The sequence below is a fragment of the Pseudophryne corroboree genome, chromosome 3 (genome assembly GCF_028390025.1).
Source record: "Pseudophryne corroboree isolate aPseCor3 chromosome 3, aPseCor3.hap2, whole genome shotgun sequence".
In the NCBI taxonomy this organism is placed as follows: domain Eukaryota; kingdom Metazoa; phylum Chordata; class Amphibia; order Anura; family Myobatrachidae; genus Pseudophryne; species Pseudophryne corroboree.
This window is the reverse complement of record NC_086446.1, coordinates 433,670,951-433,697,788: the sequence shown is the minus strand read 5'-3', so window position 1 is coordinate 433,697,788 and position 26,838 is coordinate 433,670,951. Positions and strand designations below refer to the sequence as shown.

Below are 26,838 nucleotides of genomic sequence, written 5' to 3'. Positions count from 1 at the left end.
TCCAAAGTCACAACTGGTTCCTTCCACACGCTTACTGTTCCTGGGGATGATTCTGGACACAGAACAGAAAAAAGTGTTTCTCCCGCAGGAGAAAGCCAAGGAGCTGTCATCTCTAGTCAGAGACCTCCTAAAACCAAAACGGGTATCGGTGCATCACTGCACACGAGTCCTGGGAAAAATGGTGGCTTCGTACGAAGCAATTCCATTCGGCAGGTTCCATGCAAGGACCTTCCAGTGGGACCTCTTGGACAAGTGGTCGGGATCGCATCTTCAGATGCATCATCTGATAACCCTGTCTCCAAAGACCAGGGTGTCTCTACTGTGGTGGCTGCAGAGTGCTCATCTTCTAGTGGGCCGCAGATTCGGCATACAGGACTGGGTCCTGGTGACCACGGATGCCAGCCTTCGGGGCTGGGGCGCAGTCACACAGGGAAGAAATTTCCAGGGACTTTGGTCAAGTCAGGAGTCGTCCCTACACATAAACATTCTGGAACTGAGGGCCATTTACAATGCCCTAAGTCAGGCAAGACCCCTGCTTCAAAACCAGCCGATCCTGATTCAATCAGACAACATCACGGCAGTCGCTCATGTAAACCGACAGGGCGGCACAAGAAGCAGGGTGGCCATGGCAGAAGCCACAAGGATTCTCCGATGGGCGGAAAATCACGTACTAGCACTGTCAGCAGTGTTCATTCCGGGAGTGGACAACTGGGAAGCAGACTTCCTCAGCAGACACGACCTTCACCCGGGAGAGTGGGGACTTCATCCAGAAGTCTTCCTACTGTTGGTAAACCGCTGGGAAAGGCCACAGGTGGACATGATGGCGTCCCGCCTCAACAAGAAGCTAAAGAGATATTGCGCCAGGTCAAGGGACCCTCAGGCGATAGCTGTGGACGCTCTAGTGACACCGTGGGTGTACCAGTCGGTCTATGTGTTCCCTCCTCTGCCCCTCATACCAAAGGTACTGAGAATAATAAGAAGGCGAGGAGTAAGAACGATACTCGCGGTTCCGGATTGGCCAAGAAGAGCTTGGTACCCGGAACTTCAAGAAATGTTATCAGAGGACCCATGGCCTCTACCGCTCAGACAGGATCTGCTACAGCAGGGGCCCTGTCTGTTCCAAGACTTACCGCGGCTGCGTTTGACGGCATGGCGATTGAATTCCGGATCCTAAAGGAAAAGGGCATTCCGGAGGAAGTCATTCCTACGCTGATAAAAGCCAGGAAAGAAGTAACCGCAAACCATTATCACCGCATTTGGCGAAAATATGTTGCGTGGTGTGAGGCCAGGAAGGCCCCTACAGAGGAATTTCAGCTGGGTCGTTTTCTGCACTTCCTACAGTCAGGAGTGACTATGGGCCTAAAATTGGGTTCCATTAAGGTCCAGATTTCGGCTCTGTCGATTTTCTTCCAGAAAGAACTGGCTTCACTACCTGAAGTTCAGACTTTTGTAAAGGGAGTGCTTCATATTCAGCCCCCTTTTGTGCCTCCTGTGGCACCTTGGGATCTCAATGTGGTGTTGAGTTTCCTAAAATCACATTGGTTTGAACCACTTAAAACCGTGGATCTCAAATATCTCACGTGGAAAGTGGTCATGTTATTGGCCTTGGCTTCGGCCAGGCGTGTGTCAGAATTGGCGGCTTTGTCATGTAAAAGCCCTTATCTGATTTTCCATATGGATAGGGCAGAATTGAGGACTCGTCCCCATTTTCTCCCTAAGGTGGTATCAGCTTTTCACTTGAACCAACCTATTGTGGTGCCTGCGGCTACTAAGGACTTGGAGGATTCCAAGTTACTGGACGTAGTCAGGGCCTTGAAAATTTATGTTTCCAGGACGGCTGGAGTCAGGAAAACTGACTCGCTTTTTATCCTGTATGCACCCAACAAAATAGGTGCTCCTGCTTCTAAGCAGACTATTGCTCGCTGGATTTGTAGCACAATTCAGCTGGCGCATTCTGCGGCTGGATTGCCGCATCCTAAATCAGTAAAAGCCCATTCCACGAGGAAGGTGGGCTCATCTTGGGCGGCTGCCCGAGGGGTCTCGGCTTTACAACTTTGCCGAGCTGCTACTTGGTCAGGGGCAAACACGTTTGCTAAATTCTACAAATTTGATACCCTGGATGAGGAGGACCTGGAGTTCTCTCATTCGGTGCTGCAGAGTCATCCGCACTCTCCTGCCCGTTTGGGAGCTTTGGTATAATCCCCATGGTCCTTACGGAACCCCAGCATCCACTAGGACGTCAGAGAAAATAAGAATTTACTCACCGGTAATTCTATTTCTCGTAGTCCGTAGTGGATGCTGGGCGCCCATCCCAAGTGCGGATTGTCTGCAATACTTGTATATAGTTATTGCCTAACTAAAGGGTTATTGTTGAGCCATCTGTTGAGAGGCTCAGTTGTATTTCATACTGTTAACTGGGTTAAATATCACGAGTTATACGGTGTGATTGGTGTGGCTGGTATGAGTCTTACCCGGGATTCAAAATCCTTCCTTATTGTGTCAGCTCTTCCGGGCACAGTATCCTAACTGAGGTCTGGAGGAGGGGCATAGAGGGAGGAGCCAGTGCACACCAGGTAGTACCAAATCTTTCTTTTAGTGTGCCCAGTCTCCTGCGGGGCCGTCTATTCCCCATGGTCCTTACGGAACCCCAGCATCCACTGCGGACTACGAGAAATAGAATTACCGGTGACTAAATTCTTATTTTTAATTGACCATTGTTCTGACGGTTGCAATAAGCTTGACTGCTTACAAACAATGGAAAGGAAGGGGAAGGGTGGTACGATGACATTTGTTTCTGTAACTGAATCAGAATTGTTGTGTTCCCTACAAACTGAAGATGTACTACGCATTCTCCACTTGTGTGCAATAAGCGAGCTAGCTTTCTGCACAGTATGTATTGCAGCAGGCAAGGGGTGTGGCTGTTGAGAGGAGAGTAATTGGGGGTGGCAAGGTTCCCCCTCTGCTCTCATGGCACTGAGCTGTAGTGGGGAAATAACAAAGGCTAGGCTTATTCTATTAAATTGTTGCATTGTAACAAACAAAATAAATTGTGAATTTATAAGTCTGAGACTCAAAAACTCTTATGTGTAATTGATTATGCATTTTCCTTCATGAACTTCTAGGAGGTCATTTTTCCCCTAGAAAGGAGACTCTCTTATAGATTCCAGTTTATCAAAATTTCTCAGAACAATTAATATTTTAAGGAGTATTTTTACTAAAGCTCGATTTTAATCGATAGTTTCAGATTAATTTTAAATTAATTATTAAATGTTAGTACATGTGGGTGTTCGCCCCAGAAACACATCATCAATTTAGATTGTTAGTAAACATTATCCTAAGAGTTGAATGGTATGAATTCAGAGAAAATAATTATTGTCCAGGGCTGCAAACTCTGGGGGCCCCAGGCCCCTTGGATCGTGGGGCTCTTGGTTGACTGCCCATTAAGCCCATACAAAGGGACTGCCCTTGGTATATATCAGTCCTTTGTGTAAGACAAGTATGCAGTTCACATCAGCCATGTTTTCAAACTGGAACACCTCTTCCATATAAAGAGTAAGAGAGGTTTAGTAAACATGCCAGTTCAAAGCCCCTTTTTCCTAAAAGCCATACTTCAAAGAATAAAGTAACATCTGCATTACTAATAACCATGTTCAAGAATACTGATTGCTGATAATGTGTTGCAAAAAACTAGAAAAAAAAGGGGTAGACGTTTAGGGAAAACTCAACAGCAGACGTAGGTCTCCAAATGGTATGCGGTGAAAATACCGGCAGTCAGAGGACAGACAGCAGGATCCTGACAGCCAGAATCCCGACACATCCCGAGGGTAAGTACAGGGATTTAGGTTAGCGTTAGGCACTAAGGGGAGGGGAAAAACACTCTGGGATGTGCCTTCTGACTGTCCGTTTCAAGACTGACGATTTTTCGTACCTAACCCCTCACAACATGATCCGCCTTACATCTTCATCAACTTGAGTTACCCCATATTTCTCTGACGTCCTAAGTGGATGCTGGGCCTCCGTAAGGACCATGGGGAATAGCGGCTCCGCAGGAGACTGAGCACAACTAAAGAAAGCTTTAGGACTACCTGGTGTGCACTGGCTCCTCCCACTATGACCCTCCTCCAGACCTCAGTTAGAATCTTGTGCCCGGCTGAGCTGGATGCACACCAGGGGCTCTCCTGAGCTCCTAGAAAGAAAGTATATTTCTCTGACGTCCTAAGTGGATGCTGGGACTCCGTAAGGACCATGGGGATTAGCGGCTCCGCAGGAGACTGGGCACAACTAAAGAAAGCTTTAGGACTACCTGGTGTGCACTGGCTCCTCCCACTAAGACCCTCCTCCAGACCTCAGTTAGATTCTTGTGCCCGGCTGAGCTGGATGCACACTAGGGGCTCTCCTGAGCTCCTAGAAAGAAAGTATGTTTAGGTTTTTTATTTTACAGTGAGATCTGCTGGCAACAGACTCACTGCAGCGAGGGACTAAGGGGAGAAGAAGCAAACCTACCTAACAGGTGGTAGTTTGGGCTTCTTAGGCTACTGGACACCATTAGCTCCAGAGGGATCGACCGCAGGACCCGACCTTGGTGTTCGTTCCCGGAGCCGCGCCGCCGTCCCCCTTACAGAGCCAGAAGCATGAAGAGTACGGAAAATCGGCGGCAGAAGACTTCGGTCTTCACCAAGGTAGCGCACAGCACTGCAGCTGTGCGCCATTGCTCCTCATGTACACCTCACACTCCGGTCACTGATGGGTGCAGGGCGCTGGGGGGGGGGGCGCCCTGAGGGCAATATATGACACCTTGGCTGGCAAATCTACATCGTATATAGTCCTAGAGGCTATATAGATGTAAAATTACCCCTGCCAGTATTCCAGAAAAAGCGGGAGAAAGTCAGTTGAAAAAGGGGCGGGGCTTCTCCCTCAGCACACTGGCGCCATTTTCTCTTCACAGTGCAGCTGGAAGACAGCTCCCCAGGCTCTCCCCTGTAGTTTTCAGGCTCAAAGGGTTAAAAAGAGAGGGGGGGCACTAAATTTAGGCGCAATATATGTATACAAGCAGCTATTTGGGGAAAAATCACTCAGTTATAGTGTTAATCCCTGCATTATATAGCGCTCTGGTGTGTGCTGGCATACTCTCTCTCTGTCTCCCCAAAGGACTTTGGGGGTCCTGTCCTCAGAGCATTCCCTGTGTGTGTGCGGTGTGTCGGTACGGCTGTGTCGACATGTTGGATGAGGAAGGTTACGTGGAGGCGGAGCAGAGGCCGATAAATGGGATGTCGCCCCCTGTGGGGCCGACACCAGAGTGGATGGATAGGTGGAAGGTATTAACCGACAGTGTCAACTCCTTACATAAAAGGCTGGATGACGTAACAGCTGTGGGACAGCCGGCTTCTCAGCCCGTGCCTGCCCAGGCGTCTCAAAGGCCATCAGGGGCTCAAAAAACGCCCGTTACCTCAGATGGCAGACACAGATGTCGACACGGAGTCTGACTCCAGTGGCGACGAGGTTGAGACATATACACAATCCACTAGGAACATCCGTTACATGATCTCGGCAATGAAAAATGTTACGCATTTTCTGACCTGAACCCAAGTACCACATAAAAGGGGTTTTATTTTTGGGGAGAAAAAGCAGCCAGTGTTTTGTTCCCCCATCAGATGAATGAATGAAGTGTGTAAAGAAGCGTGGTTTCCCCCGATAAGAAACTGGTAATTTCTAAAAAGTTACTGATGGCGTACCCTTTCCCGCCAGAGGATAGGTCACGTTGGGAGATATCCCTTAGGGTGGATAAGGCGCTCACACGTTTGTCAAAAGGTGGCACTGCCGTCTTAGGATACGGCCACCTTGAAGGAACCTGCTGATAAAAAGCAGGAGGCGATCCTGAAGTCTGTATTTACACACTCAGGTTATATACTGAGACCTGCAATTGCCTCAGCATAAATAGGGCTGCTGCAGCGTGGTCTGATACCCTGTCAGATAATATTAATACGCTAAGACAGGGATAATATTTTGCTAACATTGAGCATATTTAAGACGTTGTCTTATATATAAAGGATGCACAGAGGGATATTTGCCGGCTGGCATCCAGAATTAATGCAATGTCCATTCTGCCAGGAGGGTATTAGAAACCCGGCAGTGGACAGGTGATGCTGCCTGTAAAAGGCACATGGAGATTCTGCCTTATAAGGGTGAGGAATTGTTTGGGGATGGTCTCTGGGACCTCGTATCCACAGTAACAGCCTCGGGTTTCCCCACAGCCTAAGAAAGCACCGTATTTTCAGGTACAGTCCTTTCGGCTTCAGAAAAGCAAGCGGGTCAAAGGCGCTTCCTTTCTGCACAGAGACAAGGGAAGAAGGAAAAAAGCTGCACCAGCAGCCAGTTCCCAGGATCAAAAATCTTCCCCCGCTTCCTCTGAGTCCACCGCATGACGCTGGGGCTCCACAGGTGGAGACAGGTGCGGTAGGGGCGCGTCTCGTGAACTTCAGGGACCAGTGGGCTTGCCCACAGGTGGATCTCTAGGTTCTGCAAGGTACCCCTCCTTCAACAAGGCCGGGGTTACTATTCCAAAATGTTGTGGTACCGAAACCAGATGGTTCGGTGAGACCCATTCTAAAATTGAAAGCCTTGAACACTTATATACGAAGGTTCAAGTTCAAAATGGAATCGCTCAGGGCGATTATTGCAAGCCTGGAGAATTTCATGGTATCACTGGACATCAAGGATGATTACCTGCATGTCCCTATTTACCCTCTTCACCAGGAGTACCTCAATATTGTGGTACAGGATTGTCATTACCAATTCCAGACGTTGCCGTTGGTCTGTCCCCGGCACCGAGGTATTTACCAAGGTAATGGCCGAAATAATTATCCCGTACTTGGACGATCTCCTTATAAAGGCGAGGTCCAGGGAGCAGTTGTTCGTCGCAGTAGCACTATCTCGGGAAGTGCTACAACAGCACGGCTGGATTCTGAATATTCCAAAGTCGCAGCTGGTTCCTACGACGCGTCTACTGTTCCTGGGTATGGTTCTGGACACAGAACAGGATAAAAAGGGTTTCTCCCGGAGGAGAAGTCCAAGGAGTTGTTGTCTCTAGACAGAGACCTCCTAATACGTATACAGGTGTCGGTGCATCAATGCACGCGAGCCCTGGGAAAGATGGTAGCTTCTTACGAAGAAATTCCATTCGCCAGGTCCCATGCAAGGATTTTCCAGTGGGATCTGTTGGACAAGTGGTCCGGGTCGCATCTTCAGATGCATCGGCGGATAACCCTGTCTCCAAGGGTCAGGGTGTCGCTGTTGTAATGGCTGCAGAGTGCTCATCTTCTAGGGGGCCGCAGATTCGGCATACAGGACTGGGTCCTGGTGACCACGGATACCAGCCTTCGAGGCTGGGGGGCAGTCACACAGGGAAGGAACTTCCAAGGCTATGGAAAAGTCAGGAGACTTCCCTACACATAAATATTCTGGAACTGAGGGCCATTTACAATGCCCTAAGTCAGGCTAGACCCCTGCTTCAACACCGGCCGGTGCTGATCCAGTCAGACAACATCACGGTGGTCGCTCATGTAAACCGACAGGGCGGCACAAGAAGCAGGATGGCGATGGCAGAAGCCACAAGGATTCTCCGATGGGCGGAAAATCATGTGTTAGCACTGTCAGCAGTGTTCATTCCCGGAGTGGACAACTAAGAAACCTCCACCCGGGAGAGTGGGGACTTCATCCAGAAGTCTTCCAAATGATTGTACACCGTTGGTAAAGGCCACAGGTGGACATGATGGCGTCCCGCCTCAACTAAAAGTTACAAAGATATTGCGCCAGTTCAAGGACCCTCAGGCGATAGCTGTGGACGCTCTGGTAACACCGTGGGTGTACCAGTCGGTGTATGTGTTCCCTTCTCTGCCTCTCTTACCCAGGGTAATGAGAATAATAAGAAGGAGAGGAGTAAGAACTATACTCATTGTTCCGGGTTGGCCAAGAAGAGCTTGGTAACCAGAACTCCAAGAAATGATCTCAGAGGCCCATGGCCTCTGCCGCTCAGACAGGACATGCTGCAGCAGGGGGCCTGTCTGTTCCAAGACGTACCGCGGCTGCGTTGACGGCATGGCGGTTGAACGCCGGATCCTGAAGGAAAAGGGAATTCCGGAGGAAGTTATCCCTACGCTATTTGAAGCTAGGAAAGAAGTGAACGCAAACCATTATCACCGCATATGGCGGAAATATGTTGCGTACTGTGAGGCCAGGAAGGCCCCAAAGGAGAAATTTCAGCTAGGTCGATTTCTGCACTTCCTACAGTCAGAGGTGACTATGGGCCTAAAATTGGGTTCCATTAAGGTCCAGATTTCGGCTCTATCGATATTCTTCCAAAATTTAACTGGCTTCACTGCCTGAAGTTCAGACTTTTGTTAAGGGAGTGCTGCATAGTCAGCCCCCGTTTGTGCCTCCAGTGGCACCGTGGGATCTCAACGTGGTGTTGGATTTCCTGAAGTCGCATTGGGTTGAGCCACTTAAATCCGTGGAGCTATAATACCTCACGTGGAAAGTGGTCATTCTGTGGGCCTTGGCGTCGGCCAGGCGTGTATCAGAATTGGCGGCTTTGTCATACAAAAGCCCTTATCTGTATTTTATATGGATAAGGCGGAATTGAGGACTCGTTCCCAATTCCTTCCTAAGGTGGTATAATTTTTTAATGTGAACCAACCTATTGTGGTGCCTGCGGCTACTTGGGACTTGGAGGATTCCAAGTTACTGGATGTAGTCAGGGCCCTGAAAAGTATATGTTTCCAGGACAGCTGGAGTCAGGAAAACTGACTCGCTATTTCTCCTGTATGCACCCAACAAGCTGGGTGCTCCTGCTTCTAAGCAGACGATTGCTCGCTGGATCTGTAGCACGATTCAACTTGCACATTCTGCGGCTGGACTGCCGCACCCTAATTCTGTAAAAGCCCATTCCACGAGAAAAGTGGGCTCTTCTTGGGCGGCTGCCCGAGGGGTCTCGGCTTTACAACTTTGCCGAGCTGTTACTTGGTCGGGTTAAAACATTTTTGTAAGAGTCTACAAGTTTGATACCCTGGCTAAGGAGGACCTAGAGTTTGCTCATTCGGTGCTGCAGAGTCATCCGCACTCTCCCGCCCGTTTGGGAGCTTTGGTATAATCCCCATGTTCCTTACGGAGTCCCAGGATCCACTTAGGACGTCAGAGAAAATAAGATTTTACTCACCGGTAAATCTATTTCTCGTAGTCCGTAGTGGATGCTGGGCGCCCATCCCAAGTGCGGATTGTCTGCAATACTTGTTTATAGTTATTGCCTAACTAAAGGGTTATTGTTGAGCCATCTGTTGAGAGGCTCCGTTATATTTCATACTGTTAACTGGGTATAGTATCACGAGTTATACGGTGTGATTGGTGTGGCTGGTATGAGTCTTACCCGGGATTCAAAATCCTTCCTTATTGTGTCAGCTCTTCCGGGCACAGTATCCTAACTGAGGTCTGGAGGAGGGTCATAGTGGGAGGAGCCAGTGCACACCAGGTAGTCCTAAAGCTTTCTTTAGTTGTGCCCAGTCTCCTGCGGAGCCGCTATTCCCCATGGTCCTTACGGAGGCCCAGCATCCACTACGGACTACGAGAAATAGATTTACCGGTGAGTAAAATCTTATTATAATCTCCACATCTACCTACACCTAGGGGTATATTCACTAAAGTGCGGGTTTACAAAAGTGGAGATGTTGCCCATAGCAACCAGTCAGATTCTAGCTATTATCTTCTAGAAGGTGCTAGATAAGTAAGTAGAATCTGATTGGTTGATATGGGCAACATCTTCAGTTTTGTAAACCCGCACTTTAGTAAATATGTCCCCTAGTCTTTCAGTGACACCAAAGTAATTATAGCTCTAACTGGATCAGTATGTAAGGACTGCACTGGCATTCTGATTTTGTATGATTTCTGCAAATTGGCCATGTGTGTTTCCCGTTGTGATCTTCCTGACCTAACCACTCTTTGGCACCCTTAGGAAATTAGAGTCGCCCTTACCTGCCACCCCTATACATTGTTTAGCCAGCTGTAGCGGTGAATAGTCGAAACAAATATTGTGGATCCACAGAACTTCCATAGTGAAATGTGTGCAGATGGAGACATGATATTTCCATATTGGAGGTTCTTTATTCCTTACTACTTATACAATCTGCTCATTATATGTAACAGAGTGATGTTTTCCAAAGCTGGTAATAGTGGTACAGAGCCATCCCTAGGAATAAGGAGTGTAGGCAAATGCCTAGTGGCATCTGAAAAGCAATTTCGGGCTGTAGCTTTATTGTGGTTGGTGCAATAAAGTATTTTATTCTTTCTTTGCTGCACAGCGTGCGACATCATGACGTCACATAGCACCACTAAGACAGACAGAGCAGAGGAACTGCAATGGCAGGCAGCCAAAGGTCTGCAGGGATTCCTTCACGTTGTTTGAGATCTTGTATTAATGAGCACTGTTTTAACAATGTTCTGGAGCCAGGCTGGAGAGACACTAGTGTGGGCTGTACAGGGCTGCCATCAGAAATCGTGGGGCTCGGGACTGACCAAATAGACTGCAAACCCCCCCCCCCCAAACAAACAATTTTGTAATAAAATTGGATATAATTAATATGCACATATAGTGCAATACCATATTATGCCCCTCGTCACCATTTTATGCCCACACATTATGCCCAGTACCTGCTCATTGGGGGATTCTCCCCGGCCGCCGCTGCGGATCTTCAAACTAATAAAAATGTCCCTCCCAAAATGACCGCTGCCTCAGAGGAGACGGTTATTAAAGATACTAGAGGGGGTCACCGCTTCCTCTAGTATCTTTAAAAATTGTCTCCTCTGAAGCGGCAGCCATTTTGGGAGGGACATTTTTAATAGATTGCTGTGGGCGGCAGACGGACGGCTGCGGGCGTGCAGCAACATGAGCTGTCAGGGAGACCGGGCCTGGGACAGCTGTGCCCTCAGAGCCCCCTTGATGGTGGCCCTGGAGCTGAAGTTACACAAGGAGAGATGAGGCTGTGTGGAATAGGGAGCACAACACAATGGGGGAAGGGAAGCACCACGAGGCCATGCCCCTTTTTCATGTGCCTTCCTATGGCTCCCACATTTAGGGCACCAGACAAAATCTTGCCTAGAGCACCAAATTGATCAGCTGATCCTGAAGTTGTATTTGCTCCTTTATTTTGGATATATACTTATCTATAGGGTGACATCCAATCCTGTCACGATCATGCTAGATGAGATGAAGCTATTCTTGCCTTTTAATGCTGAAATAATGCTACAGACAAGGCAAGCTAGGGGGCACCATAAATTATAATTTGCTGTGGGAGCATAGTGTGCTGTGTGTGACGACTTACCTGTATGTTTCCGTTCAATTCTGTAGTCTATGAAGGATAAGTATGAGACTACTTAACCACTTTCAGTCTAGCAAGTGTCCCACATGGGGAGCATATACGTGACAGATGTGTTTTAGCTGTAGATTAGGTTGTGTTGATACATATGTCCTCAAACATATAGCCTCAATACGCCACGCGTCGCAAGATGCTTGGTGGTAGTGAGTTGCCAGGTCTCATGGAAATCTTCTTGCGCCAAGCTTCTTTTTCGCACAAAAATGCATCTTCGTCTCGGCGTGATACAACTAGGACACTCCATGAGACTTCAGCCCGATGTCTCACTGGACCGTGAAGAACATCAGAAGCTGTACTTCTAAATAAATTGCAGGCATAAGGGATTATTCTATTTGCAAAGGTTTTATATTGGCATAGGGGTTTTTAGCATGAGATTTGCCTAATCGAACAAGTCTACGCCTGGCAGGCCTTATATTACTTCTATTGAAGCCACCGTGTTACTTGTGAAGGGAAAAAGGTAAGCGATCCATGTGCCTATTGGCCAGCTCTGTACCATGCAGTGGGTGCCCTGTAACTCTTTGTTTCTTTTAATTGCCAAGTGTCTGTCTGAGCATTGTTTTCACGTGTTTTTTTTTTTTTTTTAAGACTATTATTAGCCAAACTAAAGTCTGTGATATGTACAATACAGTCATGCCCATACTGTGTTCTCCATTCCTCTTCAGGACCTCTTCTCTGCCTTCATAAAAGGGCCTACGCGCACCCCATATGAAGACGGCCTGTTTCTGTTTGACATTCAACTGCCCAATATCTATCCGGCTGTGCCACCTCTCTTCCGTTACCTGTCTCAATGCAGTGGGAGGCTGAATCCTAATCTCTATGACAATGGGAAAGTGTGTGTTAGTCTGCTGGGCACCTGGATTGGAAAGGTAATTGCTGCAGGATCCCTGGGGTATGAAGCAAATATTTCTACACATATTGGAGCAATGTATCAAGTCCTCTAAAGCAGGCCTGGCTAACCTGTGGTTCTCCAGCTGTTGTGGAACTACAAGTCCCCTTATGCCCTGCCACAATTTTACTAATAGGGAATGCTAAAACTGGCGCAAGGCTTGCCGGGATGTGTAGTTTCACAACAGCAAGAGAGCCACAGGTTGGTCAGGCCTGCTCTAAAGAGTGACGTGGAGAATTTGCCCAAAGCAACCAATCCTCTTCTAGTTAGCATTTATCAAAATACTTTTTATAAAATATGTAGAAACTGGTTTGTTGCTATGGGTGGCGTGTTTACTTTTACCACTCTTCAGAAGGTTTCATATATTTCCCACATTGGGGGGTATTCAATTGATGTTGGATACTTTAAGACGGAAAGGATCTGACATTTCAGTATTCAATTAGCGGGCAAATCTCGACAATGTCAATCAGATTTTTTTTAAAGTCTGATTGACATTGTTGGAAATGGGACTAAAACCTGTCTGATTTGGCCGCGAATCCAACAAAACAGGTGGATCCGCGGCTAATCCGCCGATCCACGTGTTTTTCGACGAGCCAGAATTGCGGACCTGTCGGAAAAACAGCAGCTCAATTGAATAGGTCGGAATACTATCCACCCTAAAAAAGTCGGAAACTGCAGTCTATCCGACAAGACAACAGTAACGACTTGAATTGAATACCCCCCATTGTCTGTTACAGACTGCATTTTACATGTGTTAACAACGCATAGTCTACGGGGTATCCGTACTCCAGGTCGACAGCAAAAAGGTCGACACACCTTAGGTCGGCGCCAATTGGTCTACACACCTTAGGTCGACATGGACAAAATGTCGACATGGAAAAAGGTCGACATGAGTTTTTCACGATTTTTTTTCTTTTTTGGAACCTTTTCATACTTAACGATCCACGTGGACTACGATTGGAACGGTAATCTGTGCCAAGCGAAGGCACCATGCCCGAAGCATGGCGAGCGAAGCGGTGCACTAATTGGGGTTCCCGGTCACTGTACGAAGAAAACGACACCAAAAAAACATAAAAAACCCATGTCGACCTTTTTCCATGTCGACCTTGTTGCTGTCGACCTTTTGCCCATGTCGACCTAAGGTGTGTCGACCTTTTTGTTGTCGACCCTGAGTCCCAGACCCGTCTACGGATGTGTTCTCATTTACGATTGCTCTTGTTCTGCCATATAGCCACTCTCTGCACGCCAGGTCCTGTGTGACTCTGCTGCACCGAGAGCCAGAAGCAACAAAGCTAAATTGCTAGCATACACTTAACTAGTGGTAATTGCAGTACTTGTACATCTGTGAGTCTGAATCTGTGTACAAAGGGTTTCAATACAGGCGTCCACGGCATATTCTCTTGCCAAGTTCGGTTGTGTATCTGTGACGTACAGTACGTGTGTTATACTAATTTCTGTGTGTAAAGTTGCAGCCTATCATCTCTGGTACACAGAGAGTGTCTTTTCCCTGCATCTTTGACTAATACCCCTTTTCCACTAGCTTTAAAAACACTGGTAAATGCGCGGGGGCGACACGGTCAATGCGACACGGCTCCCGTTCAGTGTATGGAAGGGCAGCACTGGGAGATCATGTGATCTCCCAGCGCCGTCACCAACCCGGCATATTGCCGGGTTGGTGAGCGCTGTGGGAAAGGGGGCTGTAGCACGGGTTGCAGCCGTGTCAGGCTCCCGGCCGCGACCTGTGCTACAGGTGAAAAAGGGGTATAAGATGCAAAATTTCATGTACTTTATTGAGGTTGTTCTCCAAGTGAGCGTAATTAATGCAGATTGGCTTTCCATGCTCTGACCAATCAGACTGAAGCCACTCTAATAATTACTAACTGATAGGGTTACCCAGCCTGCCCTTGCCTAATGCTGGTTCTGCCCCCTGCAATTGCTTCTGTGAATCAAGACTGTCAGGAGCACCTTGTGGAGGTGACACAACATTTTTTTATTTTAACTAAAACCTCATTCATCATCATTACATTGAATATTAATGGTGTCTCCAGTATACTGGCGAATGAAGATTGAGTTTGGTAAATTTAAACCCCATCTAAAAACAAATCTATTTTACACCTCTGCTTTTGGTGTAAATGCAGCCAACACAAAATGATCCCCATTTCAAATATATGCAGTGTATCTTATAACATAGACAGATATAAGTTGTTACTATGGGGTGTATCCCAATACTATTATCCTACTAGCCGCAGTAATTTTTCGCCCTGAAAATAAAACAGGCTTTTAATGCGGTTTTTTGCCCGATGGTCATTATCGGGCCTATCCAGTTATAGTCCGTTTTTTCTGATGATTGATGCTTACAGGGAGCTTCCATTTACAGGTGACATTCTCTTTGGAAAAGAACTAGACACGTTAATTCTACAAGCTATGGGTGGTAAATCTACCTTCTTACCGACTCTTCTACCACCGTCTAAACGCTCTTATACTGGAACCTCCTTTCGATTCTTTCGTTCCACTCAACCTTTTAGAGGACGCGAAAGAGCTACACCCTTGCGAGGTAGAGGTCGTGGCAAGCAACCAATCTCTGCCTACAGAAAAGACCGTGGCATGACTGTCTCCATTCCCACCGGGGCCCAGGTACGGTGGGAGCACGGCTTCGAAATTTTCAGGATGCCTGGTTCAAAATATCCGACAGTGCGTGCATTCGCAACATCATCTTCCAAGGGTACAAGTTAGATTTCAAAGTTTTTCTGCCAAAGAACTATTTTACGACAAGTTCCCATCCTTCAGGACAAACATTTAGCCCTTCAAGTTGAAATACGGACCTTAGTAGAATCAGCTATACTAATGCCGTTACCACTGAGTCAACGGAAAAGGGCTACTGTTCTAATCTTTTCATAGGTCCAAAACCAGACGGTACGGTAAGACCAATCCTGAACCTGAAATCATTAAATCAGTTTCTGTCTTATTACTGATTTGAAGATGGTGTCGCTCAACTCAGTGATTTTGAGCCTGGAACCCAAGGAATTCATGATATCTCTAGACATCAAGGATGTATATCTCCACATTCCGATCTGGGAACCTCACCAAGCATTTCTCAGGTTCGTTATTCAACAGGATCATTTTGAGTTCAGAGCCTTACCATTCGGACTGTCCACAGCACCCAGAGTGTTTACCAAGGTCATGTCGGTGATGATTGCTCGATCATTGGGAATCACAATAATACTGTACCTTGACAACCTCCTCAAGGCTCCATCTGATCTCATTCTCCAGGAACATGCTCTATTAACATACAATGTGTTGGTAGAACATGGATGGATAAGCAATTTTTCGGAAATCGAACCTTCAGCCATCACAGCATCTCCAGTTTCTCGGTGTGATCCTGGACACCAATGTACAGAGAGTTTTTCTGTCACAAGACAAAGCTCTTAGTATACAGAAACTGGTCCGGGCTGTTCTCAAGCCACGACAGGTATCAGTCCGTTTATGCATTCATCTGCTTGGGAAGATAGTAGTTGCTTTCGAAACTATGGAGTTTACATTCATGTCCTTTTCTAGCTGGACCTGTTACATCAACGGTCGGGGTCACATCTACACGTTCAACAGTTTGTCTAACTCCGGAGAGACAACTTTAGCTTCTTTGGTGGCTCCAGCTGCACAATCTCACTGCGGGCAGGTGGTTCGGTGTGTGGGACTGGACGCTCCTCACGACAGTTGCCAGCTTCAGGGGATGGGGCGCGGTTGTGTTGGACTCTCTTCTTCAGGGCCACTGGTCTCCACAAGGATTGCTGTCGCCAATAAATGTGTTGGAACTGAGAGCGATCTACAATGCGCTGGTACAAGCTGCCCACATTATTCGATCCAAGGCGGTAAAAGTTCGATCGGACAACGCGACTGCTGTAGCGTATGCAAACAAACAAGGCAGAACTCAGTCGCCAGGAAATGTGAGAGGTGTCACGTATTCTCCAATGGGCAGAACGCAATGCAGTAATTCTCTCAGCGGTATTCATTCCAGGAGTGGACAGTTGCGGAGCAGACTACCTCAGCTGTCAGGATCTACATCCGGGAGAATGGGTACTTCACCCGGAGGTGTTCAACGATCTGATACAACGCTGGGGGTGTCCAGACGTGGATCTCATGGCATCCTGTCTCAATCATCAGCTTTCAAGATACATCTCCAGGTCCCAGGATTCTCAAGCGGAAGCTGTGGACGCTCTGGCTGTGCCTTGGCCGTACGACCTACTTTACGTGTTTCCTTCGTTCCCTCTATTGTCTCGAATTCTCAAGAGAATCAAACTGGAGTCCATCACGGTGATCCTGGTGGAACCAGATTGGCCTCGGAGGGCTTGGTATTCAGACCTGCGCTTTCTTCTAGCGGACGATCCTTGACCTCTTCTTCTGCGTCCGGATCTACAAGGGCCTTTTGTGCATCCAGATTTACCACGGCTATGTTTAACAGGATGGCTATTGAGGCAGACATCCTGAAAAGAAAAGGAATTCCAGAATGTGTAATCCCCACAATGTTGTGGGCACGAAAACCAATTCCGGCAGCCCATTACCATTGCATCTGGCGATCCTATATAGCTTGGTGTGATCAAAGAGGATTTCCATTGGATTTATTTCCTCTCTCACGGTTCTTAAGGTCCATACAAACGGAGCGATATAACTGAGAGAATTTGACTAAATAGTCAAAATCGCTCAGAAAGTTAGTGCATATCGCTCTGTGTGTACACAGCCAGCGATAGCGATGTGCGTCCCCGCCAGGTCGCTATCGCTGCTAAAAATAGACTGTGCAGGCAAGTCAATTTTGGCTAGGTCGCTGGAAAAGAAAAAGCATCCCCTTGCTCAAATGAGTTAGCCAAAATCGCTGGTAAAGTTAGTCAAAATCTCCTACTTCCAGTTCAAGGGAAAACGCTCAGTCAAAATCTCTCATAGTTAAAATCTCTCCGTGTGTATGTACCTTAAGTGTTTCCTCAAACAAGATTGGATTCCGGACTTCGTCTAGGATCCCTGAAGGTTCAGGTACCTGCTTTATCGTTTTGTTTTTTTCAGAAACGCCTAGCACTCCTGGTGGATGTACAAACCTTTCTACAAGGGGTTCTATGGGTACAACCTCCGTTTGTTCCACCAACAGCTCCTTGGGATTTAAATCTGGTGCTGGAATTTCTACGGTCAACCTGTTTTAAACCTTTGGAAGAAGCTGACCTTCGATATCATACTTAAAAGACTGCTCTTCTACTAGCCATAGCTCCAGCCCAGAGGGTTTCTGAATTAAGTGCCTTGTCTTGCAGACCCCCCTTTTTGATTTTTCATCCTGATCGGGCGGAGTTGAGAACACGTTCTTCTTTCTTTCCCAAGCTCGTGTTGGCTTTTTACATCAATCAGCCTATTGTGGTTCCATCTTTGCAGGACGATTCTGGGACACCACCTTCTCTGGATGTAGTGAGAACCTTGAAGATTTGCGTAGAGCGGACTGCACCTTTCAGGAAGTCTGGTGCTTCATTCGTGCTTTATGATGTCCCTTATCGCAGGTGGCCTGCTACTAAACAGACCCTGGCCCGCTGGATTAAGTTGAATGTTTGTCAGGCCTATCTCCACCAGTCTAGGCGACAGCCAATATCCACTGCTGCCCACTCTACGCGTTCAGTTGGGTCTTCATGGGCAGCTAGTAAGGGGGCTACCACGTCTCAACTCTGTCGTGCAGCCACTTTGTCCAGTATTCATACATTTGCTAAATTCTACAAGTTTGATACTTTTACGGCTTCATCTTCACGGTTTGGCTGTTTTGTTTTGCAAGGTCCTCGGCGATCTCCCGCCCAGGGGGGAACTTTGGGGCGTCCCCATAGTCTTCAAGTTGTGCCAGTGTCCCCTAGTGGCTGACAGAAAAAGGAGGATTTGGGTACTTGCCGATAAATCCCTTTTTCGGAAGCCATAGGGGACACTGGCCCGTCGCTGTTCTCTTGACTTCCTTGTTGATCTGTTGTGTTTAATTGATATATGCTCTCTTCCTTCGTATAGTTTCTGTTCTCTTGTTCCCGTCTCCTCTCAGCTAATTCATAACGGAGGGATGATGGTGATAGAGGGGGAGGAGCCTGTTTCACTTCTTAGATTATTTAAAGTGCCAGCTCCCTGTAAGCCACCATCATCCCCCTACGGTCTTGAAGTTGTGCCAGTGTCCCCTATGGCTTCCGAAAAAGGGATTTATCGGTAAGTACCAAAATCCTCCTTTTTTTTCTGTGTGAAAAATTACCCGTTTTTGCACGGAAACACAGGATCAGTGAAAAGCCGCTGACCTTTGTTTACCCTGTCAAAAAAAATTTTTTTATGAAGGATTTGAGGCAATACAAAATCCCCAATAAGTGGCTGCAATCATGCTAATAATGCTAATAGGATAGCACCGGGCCAGTCAATTAGGTGCGGCTAATTGGATACCGCCCTATATGTTGGGAAGTTCGAAATGGGTTCAGCAGTGATTTTTTAAAACCAGAAATGGCTACTCTTTCTGTATGAGGAGAGAAGACACTTAATATATACTAATATAGTGGTTCCTAAATAGGAACTATGCATTGTCCGAACCATACTGCAATATCAACATCTGGGGATTCGCAAACCCCACAACAAATCAATGACAAGTTTTCATCAGTGGTGATGAACTTCTAAATGTAATCAGGCTGAGCAAATGTGTTATTAGTAGATAGATAGTAAGTCCTTATGTATTGTATATCCAAATGTGGACTTAATTTATGGATAACAAACTACCTCCAATGAATATAACAATATCTGTTGCTAATAGACAATTACAGCTTTGAACATTTCATTGAAGACATTGATTCCAATGTGTAAATGCTTATTTACTGCAAATCCATTGTTTCTAATGAAAATTAATAACTGTATTGCTACTTTTATACCTAGAAATACCTTATCCTGCTTACTATTCTCCTGAATGCTTCTGGCACTGTATGCAAATGAACTAAGCAGTAGACATTTTACTCATTTATGAAGAATATATATAATGACCTTCATTATTTGTTTTTGTAAGATCAATGTGTTTTGTCTACATAATTTAACTTGATATTTCTTTGATTACGTTGTATTTATTTTGCGGCAGGGTACAGAGAGGTGGACAAGCAAGTCTAGTCTTCTTCAAGTTCTGATATCCATACAAGGTGGGTTGCCAAACTTATTCATTTAAGACATAGGGCCATATTCAATTAGCAGTGATAACGGACTTTTCACGTGAAAAGTCCGGTTTTCGGGTGAAAAACCGGACTTTTCACGTGAAATGCAATTACAGCCTATTCAATTATCCTGGAAAATTTATCGGTGATCATGTTTTCACTAATTTCACTTCACCTTCTCTGAAGCAGGTGAAAAGTTGGGAAAAGTCACTATTTTAAGGTAAAAATGTTTGGATATGGTACAGAACTCCTGGGACATCCCCCTTTATGACTAATTAGGCACGTTGAAGTTTTTAATTTTTAATTGGCCAATAATGACATGTCATTTTTGTGGTAAAAAAGTAAAAAGTGATGGAAATTGGGGTTCAAGGTATGGGACAGGTATATTGGGGTGCTTTATGAGTGGGACAGGTGTTTTTTAGGCTTGCAGATGGGAGTAATCGGTCTTTTTCCACTTTTTTTTAAAGTACCCTAAAATGACCCAAATATATACTTATACCCATTTTCATGTACCCCAAATTTAATGAGAGCATTTATTTTGCTCAAAAAAACTTGCTTTCTATAATTTTTTTGCATTTAAAAAAAAAATGCATATAACTGCCATTTCACACAATTTAAGTACCCAAAAACTCTCTAATGTGATCTCTAACACACTTCTCTTCTGTTTTCCTAAGTTAGTTTAGCATTTTTTGGGGTACAGGCTGATTTCCCCATTTTCACCTGCACTTTTCACTGCAAGAATTTTCACGTGAAACCCGGTCGAAAAATGGAGCGTTTTCGCGGCAATTTTCGGCCGAAAAATTGCCGCGAATTTGCGGATAATTGAATACCCTAGTTAGGATTCAAAAGGTATTCGGTCTATAGATCTACACTAAAAAGGTCTACAGTCAATAGGTCGACCACTACTGGTCGACATGCATTAGGTCAAAAGGTTAACCAGTTTTTTGTTGTTTTTTTTTAGGGTACTTAACATTTTTACAACTTTTGTTGCATTTACCATCCATGTCACAAACTATTACCTTTAGTAACCGTGTGGCGAGCGGATGCATTTAATCAAATTGACGATCCATGTCACAAACTATAACCATTAGTAACCTTGTGGTGAGCGGAGCGAGCCACCGTGCCAGAAGCGTGGCAGGTATAGCATTTTAACAAATTGGGGTAAAAAAATGTTTAACACCCCAAAAAATGCCTGTCGCCCTTTTTTGACCCTGTCGCCCTTTTCAATGTCTTAACTTCTGTATTACAACAGATTCAATAATCTATCCATATAGTGTGTGAATGATTGTTAATATATGTATACTTATTAAAGATCTCACTGGTTATACAGATGTTATCACTTCAGTTCTTTAGGAAAACATACGTATTATAAAGAATAAAGCAGAACAACATACTACAAGTTATTACAGATATTAGAAGTCTTCGGTATGACAGCCATTGGCACATCCCCATATAGTGTATGGTAGAGAGTTTTAAGAGAGGAGGTGGGCCCCCCTCCTCTCCACTGCGCTGTAGGCTGCGGCATTGTGCCGGAGTCTACTGCTCATGCACGTAGGTCTCCGGACCACCCCAGGGCCCGTGTGCACCGCACACATTGCACCCATGATAGAAATGCTTATGGGTAGAGAGCAATTTAGATCATATGTGCTTGTTTAATCTTAATGTTCATGATCGTTGTTTGTTTTTTTCCCCCACCCCTTGGTTTTTTTCTGCACTGTAGGTCTCATCTTGGTAAATGAACCATACTACAATGAGGCTGGCTTTGACAGTGACCGTGGGCTGCAGGAAGGCTATGAGAACAGTCGCTGCTACAATGAGATGGCACTTATAAGAGTGGTTCAGTCTATGACACAGATGCTGAGGAGACCTGTTGAAGTCTTCCAACAGGAGATCCTTGAACATTTTCAAAGCAATGGCTGGCGTTTAGCTCATAGAATAGAGACATGGCTAGAAACCAACGGCATGGTAGAAAAGGGAGGGGAGTTTTCTAATGGCCAAGAGCACCCCTGCATAGTACCCTACAGTCCCACTGAGCTAGAAAGCACGCCGGAGCCTTCATTGAGTTCCAAAGACCTGGACGATTCTGGATGTGGAGCTTCCACTCTTTCACCAGGAGATGCTCCACAATATTCTGACTTGGAGAACATGGGTAAAGTGGTAGTAGTGGGTACCACCAACAGTTCTGCAGAGGAGCCACGAGGGGCAACTGGAGGAGTGCAGCAGAGTGTAAAACCAAAGAAACGCAGAAAGAGCTACCGTAGTTTTCTGCCTGACAAACGAGGCTACCCTGATATCGGCTTCCCTTTGTTTCCTCTATCTAAGGGCTTCATCAAAAGCATCCAGGGCGTTCTCGGTCAATACAAGGCTGCACTCTTGGAAGCTGGCATTTTGGAGCCCCGTGGAGGCAGACTGACCTTACCTTTGTAGAAGTGAGAGACCCAGCTTTATTTGCCTTTCCCACACACTTCATCTTACACATTCTCTTCTCCCCATCCTTTTCACTGCCAAGTTAGGCCCAATATAAAAGTCTGGGGTAACGTAAGACTTCTAAAATACAGTGTCTCCTGTACGAGTCGAGACCACACAAGATTGTAACCTTAATAATAATGGCTGAAATGTTGCTGTATGCTCTACTGTTCTTATTTTACTCTGTCCAGTTAATCTGCTCCTGACATAATGTCTTGGGGCTGCCTTGCTGCTATAGGGCAGAGAAGTGTACCTTTTAATGCTCATGAAATATGATCCTTTACCTCGGCTTTGTCCTAGACCCAACCCTACAAGGGTCATGTAGTTAACCTCATACCTACTCTTCTGTCGGTACTCTTATTTAAGGGAATTTCTGAAGGATGGCTCTATCCGAACAATTGAATGTCTGCTGTAAAGAGAGCTGTATTATTGTGGGGCAAAACCTTTTCTGCACGATTATTAATAGTGTAGGAAGAGAGCCTATCACCATTGTCGTGGTGTTCCAGGCTGGTCATGTTTTTACAATATCACAAGTAAATCCTGGTGAGTCTGTACAGGCGATAGCCGCTGATTAGTCCAGCAGCGATGACGGCAGATATTTTGAAAACATAGATAACAAGTACAGTAAGCTTGCCATGTTTGACCTGGGCATTGAAGTGTGTCTGCCAGTACATATCATTGGCAGCTGGGAGGTCTCTTATTAAAGGTTGGCAAGCATACAGAGAACCAATGAGTTCACAATCAAATGTCTAGCATCTGTAATCTTGTACTGCTTATTACAGACCTCTGATAAAACACTAAGGACTAGTTTGGTCTCTAAGTTTGGATTATAATGGTAATAAATATGTCTATAAATAAAATAAATAAGAGAACCTTGTGGCATTGGCAAAGTTGATCACAGGCTCATATCAACGCCCTGTGCAAAAGAATGGTTAAAGACTTTAGCCTTTAAATCGATGCTATGGCACACTAGCCGATTCCTTCTAATCACATGTTCTAGGCTAATGGATGGACATGCCTCTGTTTAATATATCGGGGCAGAGAACGTGATATCAGTCACAGCTGGACTGGGAATCCATTCCAATGTCATGACTTGTAGCTGCATACCTGTAATGATTAATATAATAAAACACTGCCATAAAGAATGCAGGTCAAAGTATGCTTTCCTAACTCCTGCCTGCCCTTTATGTTCTGCCTGACATCTAGGCATGTTTACATCTACTCTAGGGGTTATCTGCCAGCTCTTGTCCACTTGTGACTCTGAGTTATCCCTTATGTATGTAACGTTTAGGAGTCTTAACGCAAAATAAACCACTAAAATGTGCACAGAGGAGAGCATGAGTGATAAATGGGCATTTAGATGTAGACTGTGTGATGTTATTTAAACAATGTATAGACTGCGCTGTATAACTTTATTTTTTTTGCCCCCTTTTTTTTTTTTTTTTTTTTTTTTTTTTTTAACCCCTGCTCCCCTGAGATACTAGAGCCTCATAAATTCACTTTACAATTCCTGCTGACCGGTCATCACTGCACCATTACTTAAGATGACACCACAATGAATATTTCAGTAGAATGTTCATTTTTCTTGACCTAAAATGATGGGCCTGCTGTGTGGGGTTAATGGATGTGTATTAGATTAGTTCTGTCAAAATAATTATCTGTCTCTCCTACTGTTCCTTACATTCTGGATATAATGAAATTTGATCTCGGGGCTGAAGGGGATAAAAAAAGAAAATGACTGAACATATATATCCCGCTTTTGGGCAGATGTACAGTAAATTGCTGGCAGACGATAATTCTAAACCAAAATGCTGTAAAATTCTGAGTGCTGGTGCTTCTGATGTGTGTAGTGCTGTGAGATCGATTTTTTTTTTTTTTTTTTTTGCTAATTTAATGTTATTCTACAGGATTGTTTAATTAAAGATGCCTCTGCTTATATGACTGAGGGTTCTCGCAATTACTGGAACAAGAACAAAAGAGGGAATGTGTGTTGCATATAGTGGGTTGCTGTATGTAATGTTACCAAACTGCCTTACAATGGTCACGTGAACTGCTTAATTAAAATCTGGCCTAAATGTAAAGGCAATATCCGGTCAAACTGAAGAGCATGTTACAGTGCAGTGTTTCAGCCACAAACATTCGGGCAGATGTATTAACCTGGAGAAGGGATAAAGAAGTGATAAGCGCAAGGTGATAACGCACCAGCCAATCATTAAGGATTTGAAAAATGACAGGAGCTGCCTGGCTGGTACGTTATCACCTTGCACTTATCACTGCTTTATCCCTTCTCCAGGCTTAATACATCTGCCCCATGGTTTTCTAACCTGTCACCAGCTTTATCAATGGCAACTAAATAACCATAAAGATTGACCTCATCAATGTTTAGTTTTTAAATAAGGTTCAGTATGATATCCCAGCTGTCGGGATCGCGCCAGCCGCAATACCGTCAGTGAGTACCCTCGCGGGCGCGCTGCGCTTGCCACACTTCTGGCCCAGTGGCGAGCTTTGCTCGCCATGGGTTCTATTCTCCCTTGGGTGCTGGCGTGGACCCACCACCCAACTGGGATTACAAGGGAGCGGTTGGTATTCCAACTGCCGCCATTTTACCAGCTGTCTGGATTCCAACGTCCGGATCCTGTATAGTAACTACATATCTTTTTAAATATTCTGTCATTTTATAGTGTTGGTATTTTGTCTAAAACTTTGTTCCTGACACCTGCCTACAGGGCTAGCCATTATAACTTCAGGCCTCAAGCAGTATTAATGTATTTTACCATGGCAATGGAAAACACAATAGTCATTTATCCTTCAGTACAGTATTGGAGTCCTAACTACTAATGTGCATATTACAGTGAAAAACCTTTAGTGTTTTATTAAGACCCATGTACACTGATCCATCCTTCCTTTTTATTCTAAAGCCGAGTACACACTGGAGCGATATCGCACCACAATGCTGTTTTGGTGCGATATATAGCTTACATCGCTCAGTGTGTACCGAGGACTGAGCACTCCCGTGGCTCCATGCGACACTCTTGGTTTGAGGTGCTGCACATCAAACCAAGTGTCCATCGCTAGCGTGCTGTTACGTTAGTGAAGGTCAGAAAATGGTCCCAGTATGGACGGGCGTTCTGTGCTGACAGGGATTCGTTCCTATGTCGGAACGAATCACCGTCTCTCCAGTGTGTACCTAGCCTTATCCACAAAAAGCAGTGAGAGTCAAATAGTGGTACTGGTGAGTTCAGGCATCGCTAGGTACTGTGTACAATGGTCCTTTACAGATGTGTTCCAGCTCTCCAGACTTACTGCCTAAGTGACAGGGTACAGGTGCTGCACTGCACTGTCAGGAGGTAGGCTAGGTTTATAAGAAAAAAAAAAAGGACACACAGAGAGCGCAAACAGACTAAATGGATTAAAATATTTAATAATAAAACCAGGACTCAAAAAGGTCCAATGATAGTTCGATAAATATGCACACATGTGAACCACAAATTACATGAAAATAAAAATAAAAAAATAGGATTTTACTTACCGGTAAATCTATTTCTCGTAGTCCGTAGAGGATGCTGGGGACTCCGTAAGGACCATGGGGAATAGACGGGCTCCGCAGGAGATAGGGCACTTTAAGAAAGCTTTGGATTCTGGGTGTGCACTGGCTCCTCCCTCTATGCCCCTCCTCCAGACCTCAGTTAGAGAAACTGTGCCCAGAGGATATGAACAGTACGAGGAAAGGATTTATGTAACCTAAGGGTGAGATTCATACCAGCCACACCAATCACACCGTATAACTTGTGATAAACTACCCAGTTAACAGTATGAATAAGTAACATAGCCTTGGTTCAAGACCGACCAACTATGACATAACCCTTATGTAAGCAATAACTATATACAAGTCTTGCAGAAGAAGTCCGCACTTGGGACGGGCGCCCAGCATCCTCTACGGACTACGAGAAATAGATTTACCGGTAAGTAAAATCCTATTTTCTCTAACGTCCTAGAGGATGCTGGGGACTCCGTAAGGACCATTGGGATTATACAAAAGCTCCCAAACGGACGGGAGAGTGCGGATGACTCTGCAGCACCGATTGAGCAAACAGGAGGACCTCCTCAGCCAGGGTATCAAACTTATAGAACTTTGCAAAGGTGTTTGACCCCGACCAAGTAGCAGCTCGGCACAGTTGTAGTGCCGAGACACCTCGGGCAGCCGCCCAAGAAGAGCCCACCTTCCTAGTGGAATGGGCCTTAACTGATTTAGGCAATGGCAATCCTGCCGTAGAATGCGCCTGCTGAATCGTGTTACAGATCCAGCGAGCAAAAGTCTGCTTTGAAGCAGGAGCGCCAACCTTGTTGGCCACATACAGAACAAACAGAGTTTCAGTCTTCCTGATCCTAGCTGTTCTGGTCACGTAAATCTTCAAAGCCCTGACCACATCCAGGGACTCCGAGTCCTCCAAGTCCCGTGTAGCCACAGGCACGACAATAGGTTGGTTCATATGAAAAGATGAGATCACCTTGGGCAGAAATTGAGGACGAGTCCTCAACTCTGCCCTATCCACGTGAAAAATCATGTATGGGCTTTTATATGATAAAGCTGCTAATTCCGAAACACGCCTTGCAGAAGTTAAGGCCAACAACATGACCACTTTCCAAGTGAGGTATTTCAACTCCACTGTTTTGAGTGGTTCAAACCAAGGTGACTTGAGGGAACTTAATACCACGTTAAGATCCCAAGGCGCCACCGGAGGTACAAAGGGAGGCTGAATATGCAGCACTCCCTTCACAAAAGTCTGTACTTCAGGAAGAGAAGCCAATTCTTTTTGAAAGAAAATGGATAAGGCCGAAATTTGGACCTTTATGGACCCTAATTTTAGGCCCAAATTCACTCCCGTTTGAAGGA

The 26,838-nt window shown here is 45.6% G+C and overlaps 1 protein-coding gene across 1 annotated transcript in view; it reads left to right on the top strand.

Annotated features, from left to right (window-relative positions):
• The window catches only part of UBE2O (ubiquitin conjugating enzyme E2 O), a 187,776-nt gene extending 164,359 nt beyond the window's left edge, over window positions 1–23,417 (top strand). The window contains exons 16-18 of the mRNA XM_063960415.1: window positions 12,080–12,283; window positions 19,409–19,466; window positions 21,199–23,417. Of these exons, the coding sequence (XP_063816485.1) occupies window positions 12,080–12,283; window positions 19,409–19,466; window positions 21,199–21,905 (969 nt within the window). The 3' untranslated portion in view covers window positions 21,906–23,417. The remainder of the gene's footprint in view (window positions 1–12,079; window positions 12,284–19,408; window positions 19,467–21,198) is intronic.
• The last annotated feature ends 3,421 nt before the right edge of the window (window positions 23,418–26,838 follow it).